At 38.7% G+C, this 14,938-nt stretch overlaps 1 protein-coding gene across 1 annotated transcript in view; it reads right to left on the reverse strand.

The window, feature by feature from the left end:
• FNIP2 (folliculin interacting protein 2) overlaps positions 1-14,938 on the reverse strand; it is a 152,503-nt gene that overhangs the window by 88,490 nt on the left and 49,075 nt on the right. The window contains 1 exon segment of the mRNA XM_020994002.2: positions 1,905-2,031. Coding sequence (XP_020849661.1) covers positions 1,905-2,031 — 127 coding nt within the window.

Genomic DNA, 14,938 nt, shown 5'->3' on the forward strand with positions numbered 1-14,938 from the left:
TACTTCCTTCCTGAAGGAAAGAATGAGTTTTATCTGGGGTAGAAGTAACCCCCAGGCCCAAGGGTTCTTTTTCACCACAGTAAAGTATTTATTTGGCTGCAAAGCTGGAAATCTGGGAAAGCAAAGCCAGAATCTGAGAAGCTAACTTTATTCAAAACAGGCTTTGGGCAACCAGAAGATCTGTCTGATGAGCTCTTCTCCTCCTCTGGAGCCCAGAAGGGAGACAAGTGTAGGGATAATACTGTACAGATTACTTCCCTAGAAAGGGACAGAATGAGCTGCCCCATTCCATTACACCAGAAGACCCATAAGAGCCAGAAATGTATAAATGGGGGTAGGGTGGGCAGTCACTGCATTATCAAACTTTCAGGGGGTCACTCTGGATCTCGGTGAGTGGTGGTTAGGAAGAAAAGGGGGCTGAATTTAGATCCAGGGTTTAAACCCTAACTCCAAAGCTTAATATCTGTCTGCCCTCGACCATTACATCACTTTGCTTCCTGGGTCTCAGTTTCCTCCTTTGTTAAAAAGAGAGTCTTGTTCAGCTCTAAATGTACAATCCTATGATTCTGAGATAGTGATAACTCAGAGGGCAAATCTATAATATAACTGCATCAGCAGGAAAATAAATGCATTAAGACAAATAAAAGTCAAAAAATGTTCCACTTGTGTCAAGTACAAAAGGACTTTCTGACACCTATATATTCCACCTGCCCTTCAAATTTAGAGGTCTAAAAATCTAAATCATGTCCGAAACTAAATTCTCATCTTTTGCCCTCAAATTGATACTTCTCAACTCATCTATCTCTGTAACAGTGGTGCTGCCATTCTCCCAACATAAAACACTTACACTCATCTTCAACTCACCCACCCCTCTCCTTTATCCTGTATCCTGGACAGTCATCAATCTATCATTGAAAAAAACCTTCAAATACTTATCCACTCCATTTTCACTGACACTGCCCTGTCCTGGCCTTAGCCCCAGTCAGGGTCTTAATCATCTTATGCCTGGATTACTCTAACAGCTCCCTACTAAGTTTCCTTGGCTCTGGCTTCTCTCCTTCAATTTATCCAGCATAAATGGTACTGGCACTACAGTAATCTTCTTAAAACATGAATTTTATAATGGGACCCCTGCTCAAAAAACTTTAGTGTCTTCCTTCTGCTAACCACATCAAATTCTAACTCTCTGGCTTGGTTTTCAAGGCCCTCCATAGTCCAGCCTCACTCTACCATTCAATGCTATTCCCTGCCCTACTCTAATCCCCAATACATACTCTTCACTTTAGTCAAGGCAATCTCCTCACCATCAACTTCAAACTCATTCCATTTCCTTTACCTGGATGTCCTCCCTTTCTCTTCTGTCTATCTAAATCCCACATACTCTTTAAGGTCTAGTTTGGGACCCATGTCCTCCATTATTTGCTCTAGTCTTCATCTAAATTCTTACATAAATAGTCTGTGTGTCCATTCAAGTCCTACTTTGATGTATAAATATGGCTTGAAAGTGATTGTGACTTCTCAAAGTCCAAGATTCCAATCACCTAACAGCCTCTTAACTATCATCAAGTGACCAGTCTATTTAAGGTCTGCTTCAGAGGGATGGATTTCTCCTCCCCAGTAATTCTTGAGGCATGTCTGCTAAACTAGAGGGCCTATGACCTGGGTGGAAAAAATACCTACACACCCATCATATCACAAACCCTCGATGTACCAAACAATTTTGCCAATTGCTTCCTATGGGCTCATGTTCACAGCCCAGCTGTAAGCCTTTTGAAGACAAGAGTCACTTTTTCCTTATAGAGTCCCCACAGCACAAAGCAGGCAGTCAGAGCAATACCTGACTCATTACAGAGATGGCCAAAAAATAAAAAGAGCTCACCAAAAGCCAGATGAGCATTTTGTACCTGAATTGCCGATTCCTCCATCTTCCGCACTGCTTTAGAGTCAAACAAGACTTGTCGGCCCCTCCTTTCACAATCCTGGTAGACAATCAGCCGGATCTCATTCAAGTCAAACTTGGAACATGACCAACTAGGAAGTAAGAAGGCACCAGATGTTACTTAAAGCTCAAACTACACTTTAGACAGTGACTGACAAAACACACAGGAGGCGTCTTCATCAAGAAAGCCTCTGAGAGCCAGGGAGCAGGTGGGGTTAAATGTCCTTCACAGTGGCCCAGCAGCATCAGAGACTAGGAGGGACAAGGCAAGGACACTGTGTCACACACAAGCTCTCAAAAACAGGGCTAAATCTCAAAAAAAAAAACAACCCAGGGCTAAATCATAGAAGCATAGATTTTAAGTTAAAAGGGACCTCAGAAGCCATCCAGTCCAATCCCCTTACTTTACAGATGAGGAAACTGAGGCACAGACAGCTTAAGTGGCTTGCCCAGAATTAAGACAGCTAGTGAGTTTCTGAGCCTGGACTTCAACCTATATGTCCCTTACTCCAAAACCAGTGCCCTTTCCACTACACCATGTAGCTTCCCAAAGATGCCACGCTTGGCTGAGAGAAAGGCAAAATCCAAGAACCAAAGGGAATGAGAGAGGTGCATGGTGGGTTTTGTGAACTACAACATGTTACCAGACAGAAATTGACTGCACAAGGGAAGTGATGGAAAAGATACTTATAGTAGACATATGTATAACTTGGGAAGAAGGTGTAGCAAGATAGAGGGATAATCATTGGAATGTTTAGAGATATAGATTCTAGAGAGATGCCTGGCACTTTTTTGTGAAACAATTTTAGGAAGGATATGGACGAGAGTGGCACTAGAAATATTTAATAAGATGTTCAATTTAAGCATTTATTAGGCTCCTGCCATGTGCCAGGCACTATTCCAAGTGCTGGGAAAGCAGAAACAAAATATAAAACAGTCTCTTGCCCTCAAGGTGCTTAAAGTAACTTGCTCTGAGATCTGAACTTTCAAATTCTTATGGGCCACTGGGAGGGCTTTTCTTGGATTATTGTAATTAGAACTAGAAAGGACTTTAATACTGAAGTCCTCTTTCTCCTGCTTATGGTTCCTCCCCTCCTATGTCCTCCAAAACAAATTTAATGCGGCAAGCATTTATTAAATTCTTACTGTGTGCCAGCCACTGTGGTAAGTGCTAGGCATACAAGTACCAAAAAAAATGAGAACAGTCCCTGCCCTGCAGATTACATTCTCTTATTATTAAGATTAACACTGGTGTTCAGCAGCCACTACTGGTGAAGATTTGAGTGAAGAATTTATCTAGATAAATTAGGCTAAAAAAAACTTCATCTGAGTGAGATATTGGGACTGTTTGTCTCTCTTGCTCTCTCTCTCTGTCTGTCTCTCTCTCTCTAAATTGCCTGAATTGTCTGCATGATTGCCTTCCTGGATGCCTGTTTGTCTATGTAAACCCAATGACTTGTCCATGGTTTGCAGTGCGTGTGTGTGTGTGTGTGTGTGTGGTGTGTGTGTGTGTGTGTGTGTGAGAGAGGAGAGAGAGAGAGAGAGAGAGAGAGAGAGAGAGAGAGAGAGAGAGAGAGAGAGAGGTAAGACTTGAAACCACGTTTTTCTTCCCTGAAGGCTGGCCCTCCTGTCACTAGTACTTGCCTTTTTTTAATTGCTTGCCTTTTTTTAATGAGGCAAACTAGTAACCTTAAAAACTTTCCTTCAACCACACTTTTTTAGCCCTTATTTCTTGTGTCACATCAGTTAGAAATGGCTTTCTTCACTAAAGGCTGGTACTGGTGAATTTTAAACATGGTCTTATGTCAAAGGGCATGTTCAGGAAACTTTCCATCATTCACCTGTCCTTGAGAACTGTAGCTGCTTACAGACCACAACACTTATAAAAAGATGGTTGTATAAAAATAAATTTAAAATTGAATAGTGTGCCATGCTCACATTAACTTTCGGGACCAAAGACTACATAATTTGGAGTAGAATCATTGTTAGGTTATTTTAACAATGTGTAGGTTTTCATTAATAATGTTTTAATGAGTTGTACAAAAATATAAACATCAGACTTTAAAAGAATAATTTCTGTAGCTCTGATTCAACAAAGTTTGACTATCAGAGTAAAAGTGGGTTGAACCAGAAAAAAGTTGATAATGAAGACGTCTTGATAACATTTTTTTCATTTTCATTCTCTTCAGCCTGCATTGCATTATAACATGCGCCTTATTGAAATGTCATTGCTCAAGAATGATTCTAAACCATTTTCTTTATGGCTTTCTTTTCTTAGTCTTCTCTTGCATCACATAATAACTCATATATTGGCCCCACACTACCGATCACCACTATACTGATGCCTATATTAATGAAGAAGATGCCTTCTAATAACACATTTAATTGTCCAGAACTGTATCACCAGAGGTAGCCATGTTTGGGGCTAGAATACATTCCCTCCCCATCATATTTCCTATCTGAGTAGAGCTGTGCCTTTTTCCTCAGTGAGGTGAGCTCTAACTCCTTTGGCCCTCTTTGTCCCATGATGGGAGGCGTTTTATTTTCTCTCTAGGTAGTCTAGTGCCCAGGGACATGGAGACTGAAAATAGCCACAGATGGGAAGTGCCTTTCCTATTTCTAGTTGATCGATATTTTGAAAAGCTTCTCAATTTTAATTCTTTGAAAAGACTATTATATTTCATGATTTACAGCATCACTAGCAGAATACTGATGTTACAGAGATAGGTTTCTCTTCAAGGATAAACCTGAGGTCATTAAAAGCACCGCCCAATTTCGCCTATGACCTTCTCTTTTTCACCTGTACAAATAATGCATTTATAATCATATTCCTTTGGTTATTTCTCCCAGTTCCTTCCTAGCTGATAAAAAGTATGTAGGTGTTCCTCCATTCCCACCTCTTAGCTATGGTTGTCAATAGCAACAGAAGCCTCATTCTTATAAGGCCTCAGTTATTCCAACAGCTCAAAGTTTAAAAAGGGGGGGGGGAGCACTACTCACACTTCTTTGATGGTTCTTAAAAACCTGGGGGAAGGAAGGGCCAGAGAAGAGAGAAATTATGTTTCAGGCTTCAGGTAAGGGATTCAAAGGCTCTGTGGGCACTTTCTTAGGTTTAATTTTTCCAAGCATTTATTATACCCTCTCCTTCACAATGCCCCACCCATTAAACAATTAAAAAAATAATAAAGCCCTCATAACAAACATACACATTCCAGCAAAACAAATTCCTAAGCTTTACCTGTCAAAAAAAAAAAACGTATGTCTCATTCTGTACTGTAAGCTCTATCACCTCTCTGGCAGGAAGGACCTTTCTCATCTCATCTTCAGTCCTCTGACTTCATTCTTTATCATTGCCCAAGAGCTGCTCACTTCACTACCTTGGTTCACAGAGAGGTCTTTCCAGTTTCTTCTGAAACTATCCACTTCATCATCTTATTACGGTGCAACAATATTCCATTACATTCATACACCACAATTTGTTTACGTGGGTACCATCTTAGTTCTCCATTTTTAGCTACTATGAAAAGAACTGCTATAAATATTTTTGTACATATGAGATTGTACTAAATGATCTATAAGAGTTCTTGAAAATATACAAGACCGCTTCCGGGAGCCAAGATGTCAGAGTGAAAAGGTAGTCGCTCTCACTCTCCCCTATCAACCTCTGAAAACCCAGAAAATATCACCCCTGAAAAAAAAAAACCTAACTAGAAGAAAGACGAGGAGCAGCAGTGCCTCAGCCCAGCAAACGGGTCTCTCCCAGTGCCTCAGTAAACATAAGGGAGGCAGAACTACAAGGGGCCCCAGGCAGACAAATACCCTGCAGCATTCACCTGAAAGGAGGTGAAGAAAACAACCTAAAAGCTTCCTAAAGCCCTGGCCTTGCTGATTCCAACCCAACACCACGTGAGCTATAGGAGCCCTGAAGCCTCCAATTGTGAAGAAATCCTGAAGCCCAGGTGGTAGAGCAGGCTAACACCAACCCCTGGACCTCGGAGTGCCGGGGGGGGGGGGGGGGGGGGCGGGCGGGCGCCGGTGGAAACCAACTCAGAAAACCACCAGGAGCCTCAGGACTCCATAGCAAAGAAATCTCCCGGTGCATTAGCAGAAACCTGGGAGACAACACTGCAGGGGGCCCCAGGCAGATAAACATCCTGCAGCAGCCATCTACAAGGAACAGACGAAAGCTAAAGGAAAGGAAAAGCAGGCAACCTAGAATTTCCTGAAAGTTCCAGCCTTGCTGATTCCAGCTCAACACGAGGTAAGCTGCCAGAAACCTACAGCCTCCAATTCCCAGCATAAAAGGCCCCAGCACAAGAAGCTTGGGTCAGTACCCTCTGTTCCCCAGCATGAGAGCTCAATCTCTTTAAAGGCCAGGGAACAAAGAAACACCATGAGTAAAAAAGACACATACCATAAATTCATATTATGAGAAGAGTGAAGATCAAAACAGAAATTCTGAAGAGGACAAAATTGTCAACAAACCCACATCTGCAACAACAAAAGGGAATATGAACTGGTCTGAAGACCAAAAAGCCTTCTTAGAAGAGCTCAAGAAGGATTTTAATACTCAAATGAGAGCGGTAAAAGAGTCCCTAAAAAACACAATTGGCCAGTTGAAGAAGGAAGTACAAAAACTAACAGAAGAAAACAATCTGTTAAAAACTAGAATTGGACAAATGGAAACTAATGACTCTATGAGAAAGCAAGAGTCAGTCAAACAGAAACAAAAAAATGAAAAAATAGATGAAAATAAAATACCTCATCAGTAAAACAACCGACACCTGGAAAATCGACTCAGGAGAGACAATTTAAAAATTATTGGACTACCTGAAAATCATGATGAAAAAAGAGCCTGGACAGTATCTTTCAGGAAATCATAAAGGAAAACTGCCCGAAGTCCTAGAACCAGAAGGGAAAATAACCATAGAAAGAATCCACCGATCACCACCTGAAAGAGATCCCAAATTGACAATGCCAAGAATATAATAGCAAAATTCCAAAATTACCAGATGAAAGAGAAGGTGCTGCAAGCAGCCAGAAAGAATTTAAATATCATGGAACCACAGTCAGGATTACACAGGACCTTGCAGCTTCTACATTAAAAGACCGCAGGGCATGGAACATGATATTCCATAAGGCAAAGGAGCTTGGAATGCAGCCAAGGATCAATTACCCAGCAAAAATGAGCATCATTTTTCAAGGGAGGAGGTGGATATTCAACCAAATAGGAGACTTCCAAACTTTCCTGATAAAAAGACCAGAGCTCAACAAAAAATTTGATCTTCAAGTACAGGACTCAAGAAGGACATAAAAAGGTAAATGGGACAGAAAGATACAATATGTTGTTAATGGGGGGGGCTGTTTAAACCCCTACAAGGGAATATGAGACTTGCAACCCTTGAGAACTGTATTGTTATTACACCTTGTTAAAGGAGTATACATAAAGAGGGTGGATATTAGTTGACTTTGATGTAATGATAAAAAAAAATCTAATCAAGTGGGTTAAATGGATCCAAATAAGTGGATCAATCTGATCTTAGAAAATGTACTGAGAAAGGAGGAGGCAGACAAGGGTAAATTACAGGAAAAGACACAAAATCCTATTACAGCAGAGGGAAAGAAGGGGGGGGAGCATTGTTTGAACCTTACTCTCATCAGATTTGGCTCAAGAAGGGCATAATATAGTTAGGTATAGAAATCTAACTTGCCCTATAGGCAGTAGGAGGGAAAAGGGGAAAGAAAAGGGAGGGGAAAGAAAGGAGGGGGAAAGAAGGGAGGGAAGAGCAGTAAGACTAAAGGGGAAGAAAAGGGAAAGGGATAATAAAAGGGGGAGGGACTGAAGGAGGCGGTGGTCAAAAGCAAAAAACTAGTGAAGGGGAAAGGAAAAAGGAGAAAGAAAAGCATAAATGGGGGGAAAAGGATGGAGAAAAAGACACAGATAGTAATCATAACTGTGAATGTGAATGGGATGAACTCTCCCATAAAAGGAAAGGATTGCAGAATGGATTAAAAACCATAATCCTACAATATGTTGTTTACAGGAAACACATTTGAAAAAGAGTGACACATACAGGGTAAAGGTAAAAGGCTGGAGCAGAATATATTATGCTCAGCTGAAGTAAAAAAAGCAGGGGTAGCAATCCTGATCTCAGACAAAGCAAAAGCAAAAATAGATCTAATCAAAAGAGATAAGGAAGGAAACTACATCCTGCTAAAAGGCACCATAGACAATGAAGTAATATCATTACTAAACATATATGCACCAAATGGTATAGCATCCAAATTCTTACAGGAGAAGTTCAGGGAGTTACAGGAAGAAATAGACAGCAAAACTATACTAGTGGGGGACCTGAACCTCCCCCTCTCGCACTAGATAAGTCTAACCACAAAATAAACAAGAAAGAAGTTAAGGAGGTGAATAGAACATTAGAAAAGTTAGGTATGATAGACCTCTGGAGAAAACTGAATGGGGATAGAAAGGAATATACTTTTTTCTCGCAGTACATGGCACATACACAAAAATTGACCATGTACTAGGGCATAAAAACCTCACAATCCAATGCAGAAAGGCAGAAATATTAAATGCATCCTTTTCAGATCATGATGCAATAAAAATTATATGTAATAAAGGGCCATGGAAAGATAGACTAAAAAATAATTGGAAACTAAATAATCTAATCCTAAAAAATGATTGGGTCAAACAACAAATCATAGAAACAATCAATAATTTCATTCAAGAGAATGACAATAATGAGACAACATACCAAAACCTATGGGATGCAGCAAAAGCAGTTCTTAGGGGAAGTTTTATATCTCTAAATGCTTACATAAATAAAATAGAAAAAGAGGAGATTAATGAATTGGGCATACAACTAAAAAAACTAGAAAAAGAACAAATTAAAAATCCTCAACTAAACACCAAATTAGAAATATTGAAAACCAAAGGAAAAATTAATAAAATTGAAATTAAGAAAACTATTGAACTAATAAATAAAACTAAGAGCTGGTTTTATGAAAAAACCAATAAAATAGATAAGCCTTTGGTTAATTTAATTAAAAAAAAGAAAGAAGAAAACCAAATTACTAGTATCAAGAATGAAAAGGGTGAAGCTACCACCAAGGAAGAGGAAATTAAAACAATAATTAGGAATTATTTTGCCCAACTATATGCCAACAAATTTGACAATCTTAGTGAAATGGATACATATTTACAAAAATATAAATTGCCCAGATTAACGAAGAGGAAGTAAAATACTTAAATAACCCCATCTCAGAAAAAGAAATTGAACAAGCCATTGATGAACTCCCTAGGAAAAAATCTCCAGGGCCAGATGGATTTACATGCAATTCTATCAAACATTTAAAGAACAATTAATTCCAATACTATATAGACTATTTGGGAAAATAGGTGAAGAAGGAGTCTTACCAAATTCTTTTTATACAAATATGGTGTTGATACCTAAACCAGGAAGAGTCAAAATAGAGAAAGAAAATTATAGACCAATTTCTCTAATGAATATAGATGCAAAAATTTTAAACAAAATACTAGCAAGTAGATTGCAGCAACTTATCACAAGAATAATACACTATGACCAGGTAGGATTTATACCAGGAATGCAGGGTTGGTTCAATATTAGGAAAACTATCAGCATCATTGAGCATATCAACACCAAAACCAACAGAAACCACATGATCATCTCAATAGATGCAGAAAAAGCTTTTGATAAAATACAACACCCATTCCTATTAAAAACACTAGAAAGCATAGGTATAAATGGAGTCTTCCTTAAAATAATAAATAGCATCTATCTAAAACCTTCAGCAAGCATTATATGTAATGGGGACAGGCTAGAAGCATTTCCAATAAGATCGGGGTGAAACAAGGATGTCCATTATCACCACTGTTATTCAATATTGTACTGGAAACCTTAGCTTTAGCAATAAGAGAAGAAAAAGAAATTGAAGGCATTAGAATAGGCAAAGAAGAAACAAAGCTATCACTCTTTGCAGATGACATGATGATATACTTAGAGAATCCTAGAGAATCAAGTAAAAAACTACTTGAAATAATAAACAACTTTAGCAAAGTTGCAGGCTATAAAATAAACCCACATAAATCATCAGCATTTCTATATATTACCAACAAAGCCCAACAGCAAGTGATAGAAAGAGAAATCCCATTTAAACTTACTGTAGACATTATAAAATATTTAGGAGTCTACCTCCTAAACAAACCCAGGAACTCTATGAACACAATTACAAAACACTTTTCACACAAATAAAATCAGATCTAAATAATTGGAAAAACATCAGTTGCTCATGGGTAGGCCGAGCTAATATAATAAAAATGACAATCCTACCTAAGCTAATTTACTTATTCAGTGCCATACCAATCAAACTACCAAAAAATTATTTTATAGAGTTAGAAAAAATAATAACAAGATTCATTTGGAAAAACAAAAGGTCCAGAATATCAAAGGAACTAATGAAAAGAAATGCAGGGGAAGGTGGCCTAGCAATTCCAGATCTTAAATTGTATTATAAAGCAGCAATCATCAAAACTGCTTGGTACTGGCTAAGAAATAGGGAGGTGGATCAGTGGAATAGGTTAAATATGCAAGACACAGTAGTCAATGACTATAGTAATCTATTATTTGATAAACCCAAAGACCCCAGCTTCTGGGATAAGAACCCACTCTTTGAAAAAAACTGCTGGGAAAACTGGAAAAGAGTATGGCAGAAACTAGGCATAGACCCAAATCTCACACCATATACCAAAATAAAGTCAAAATGGGTTCAGGACTTAGATATAAAGGCTGATACCATAAGTAAACTGGGAGAACAAGGAATAGTTTACCTCTCAGATCTATGGAGAACAGAAGAATTCATGACCAAACAGGAGATAGAGAACATTATGAAAAGCAAAATGGATCATTTTGATTACATTAAATTGAAAATTTTTGCACAAACAGAGCCAATGCAACTAAGATTAGAAGGAAGGTAGAAAATTGGGAAAGAATTTTTACAACCAGTCTCTCTGATAAAGGCCTCATTTCTAAAATATATAGAGAATTAAGACAAATTTATAAAACACAAGCCATTCCCCAATTGATAAATGGTCAAAGGATATGAACAGACAGTTCTCAGATGAAGAAATTAAAGCCATCTATAGTCATATGAAAAAATGCTCTAAATCGTTATTGATTAGAGAAATGCAAATCAAAACAACTCTGAGGTACCACATCACACCTATCAGATTGGCCAACATGACAAAACAGGAAAATGATAAATGTTGGAGAAGATGTGGGAAAATTGGAACACTAATACATTGTTGGTGGAGTTGTGAAATGATCCAACCATTTTGGAGAACAATTTGGAACTATGCCCAAAGGGCTACAAAAATGTGCATACCCTTTGATCCAGCAATAGCACTTCTAGGGCTATATCCCAAAGAGATCAAACAAATGGGAAAAGGACCCACATGTACAAAAATCTTCATAGCAGCTCTTTTTGTGGTGGCAAAGAATTGGAAATTGAGAGGATGCCCATCAATTGGGGAATGGCTGAGCAAGTTGTGGTATATGAATGTAATGGAATACTATTGTGCTATAAGAAATGATGAACAGGCTGACTTCAGAAAAACCTGGAAAGACTTATATGGTCTGATGCTGAGTGAAGTGAGCAGAACCAAGAGGACTTTGTACACAATAACAGCCACGTTATGTGATGACTAAGATTGTGAAACTGAACCCTTCTCAGCATTATGAGGATCTAAGACATCTCCGGAGGCCTTGGGATAGAAAATGCCGTCCACATCCAAAGAAAGAACTATGGAAGTCGAATCGCTATCACTTATTTTTTCCTTCTGTTGAGTTTTGTTTCATCTTTCTGATGGTTCCTGCTATTGGTTTTAATTTTTACTTACAACTTCACTAATGTGAAAATATGTTTAATGGGTATGTAAATGTAAAGCATATATCAGATTATGCGCCGTCTTTGGGAGGCACGTGTGGGGGAGGAAGGGGGAGAAAATTTTTCAACTCAAAAGCATATGGAAAGTCATTGTTGACACATCAAAATAAATAAATAAATAAATAAATTTTTAGAAAAAGAAAATATACAAGAGCATTTACTGAAAGTATCGTCAGCTTGCCAAAAATTTGTTCAAATTCATTTCTAGGTTACCCTCCCGAGGACGGAGCTAATCATCCTTTGGGACTGAGCAGAGCAAGAGAAGGCTGCTTTAACAATCACAAAGGAGTCACCATCAGTCAGTAGCTAAACTTCACCATCAACCAACCAACTGAAATATATCATTGAAGCAAGCTAAGATCTTACTGGGGGAAATCTTATGACAATAATGAATCTCAACAAGACTCCCCTAGCAATGTGTAAATTCTTGTTCAAGGCCCCTCACTGGGCATAGTTATCTATTCACTCAATTTAACAAATGCATTTTCTAACAACTATCAAGGCAGGATGATTTTTCACAAGACAATTTCAAGCTCACAGATTTGCTGGACAAGCACACTACTCAGATACTGAAGAAAGCTTGTCTTTTCAAAGTGTTATGGGATGGGGGGGAAAGAAAAGGGGAGAAACCCTTATTTTCAGTTCTTATTTTTAGATGTACCACGTGTCCAACTCAGAATTCTCCAAAAGTTCATAACCTCAAACACAAGGTGGATTTCCTAATTCCATTTAAAAGTTAATTTCTCTCTTCCTTTCATCATTCTAACACAAAGCAGAAACCAAGAGTCACTTCTGAACCCGAGTTGTAACCCACAGTCAACCATGAAATGCTTCCCCTTCATTAGGCAGAAGGTGGGCCTTTAAGGGCTGGCATTAGGGGACTGTCTCTAATCAAATGAAAAGATTTTTAATGTGGCCCAGGCTTTCTGCAGCTAGTGGAAAAGTACAGATTCTCCACCTACTTTAGGCAAGGTACACAATTTACTTTTCTCCTATAAACTAACATAGTTCTTAAAGTTTCCTAATTATCAGGACTACCGAATTTTTTTAATGTGATAATTTTTATATATTTTATACAACTGCCATCTGCTAAGTGCTTTACATACAAAGCTCATTGAGCCTCAAGACAATTCTAGAGGGGGTAGATATTACAAGTGTTATCAGAAATGTGGTGAGATTTGCCCTTTGTCACACACTAGGGAGCGAACGCAGCTCTTTCTATTCTAAGTCCAGCTTTTGCAGTAGCAGCTGCTGCAGTTACTGTACACCGTCTTTAAAAGAGACAGACTGGTAAAATAATATTTTTCAATGACTATGTAGTAGCATGGTATAGTTGGAAAAGAAGTGGCCTAGAGTCAAAGGACCTAAGCTATACTCCCACCTCGGGTGCATACCACATGTGTGACATTGGACAAGCAGTTCAACCTTCCTGTAAAGTGAGAAGGTTGGACTCTAGCCTCTGAGCTCTCTTCCAGTTCTCCATCTATGGTCTACAATCTTCTCAGATGGCTGGTGGCACAGTGGGTAGAGCACTAGTCAGGAAGAGTAGTGTTCAAATGCAGCCTCAGACACTCGTCAGTTGTGTGACCTCAAGTAAATCACTTAACCTCCCTCTGCCTCAGTTTCCTTACCTGTAACAAGAGGGTCTTAATAGCACTGAACCCTCAGGGTTGTTGTGAGGATCAAAAAAGATAATACTTGTAAAGAGCTTAGCATAATGCCTGGCACACAAGAGGCACTTCAGAAATACAGTACTTGTTTCCTTCCTTTCTGCCTTCTTAAGGGTATGCTCAAAACTACTATACTATTTTGTTTCCTGCCAAGAAATTAAACTGATAAGCCACAACTCTCTAGATTTTTGTCTTTGTGGAGCTGGTACCAAGTGACCCTGGAATTCCTGAAGTCAAATATCACCCAAAAGAAGCCAGCCACAGTTCTGGTCATAGGAGGCAGCAGGATTCTGTGGAAAGAATGCCAAGTCTGGAATCAGAGGAGCTGAATTTAAATCCTGGCTCTACTATTTACTGCCTTCTGACCTGGTACAAGCTGCTTAACTTCTCTTGGCCTCTGTTTCCTCAACTGTAAAATGAAGGAGTTAAACAAGATGACCTATCCCTAAGTCCTTTTCATCATTAAATTTATGACCCTACTCTTACTACAGCTGGAAAAACACAAAAGGGTAAATATGTTTAATTTTTTAAAGGTTTCTTTATTTAATATGTTAACAGCATTAAAAATATTTTAACTGCACCTATTTTGTACCCTAGACACATCTGGGCTCCCAAAACAGCTCCAACGTTCATGGAATCATTTCCTTCCCCTTCTACGCACTTAACAAACCATGTGAGTGAAGAAAACAGCTGAGAGGTGAGTATAAGAAAGTCATCCTAAAACTGTTGACTTTAGATACCCAAAAGCCAAGAGGAGCTGGAAGTCAAACTGAACAGGCAACCATGTGACTTAATCAAACAGATTAACCTGGCCCAGAGCTCTGAAGTGCAGGCTCCTGTCAATAATTCACTTCTGCTCCCCAGTTTCTGGCCGTGGCCTGAAGAGAACTTACGGAAACCCTGCCCTACAAAGGGAATTGCTGAATAAGGTCTAAGGAACCACAAAGACCCAAACCAAGGCGGCAACTTCAGGGGAATGGCAATAGCAGACTGAATAAATAAAGAGACATATATTTATTCATTCATTCATTCATTCATTCATTCATTCATTCATTCATTCATTCATTCATTCAGAGAAAGCACCAGTCCTAATTACTGGGTTCAGCCTTGGGAAAGAAACTAAGAGAATCAATTTCTCTCAAAGTAGTAATGAAGAAAGATAACAGAAATGAAAGGTGTGAAAGGCAACATAAAAATTCAACTGATTAAAATTCTCCTGGAGAATAACTGGATAAAATGAAATAGGAAAAGAAGTTCAAGAAAAGTTTAGAAATTCTGAAAAAGGACAGACACATTATTTTCTTCATGTAGAATTCTGTTTCCTCAAACTATTTCAGGGCTTAGCATTTTTCTG

Source organism: Phascolarctos cinereus, unplaced genomic scaffold (genome assembly GCF_003287225.1).
Source record: "Phascolarctos cinereus isolate Bilbo 61053 unplaced genomic scaffold, phaCin_HiC Scaffold_9;HRSCAF=440, whole genome shotgun sequence".
Classification (NCBI taxonomy): domain Eukaryota; kingdom Metazoa; phylum Chordata; class Mammalia; order Diprotodontia; family Phascolarctidae; genus Phascolarctos; species Phascolarctos cinereus.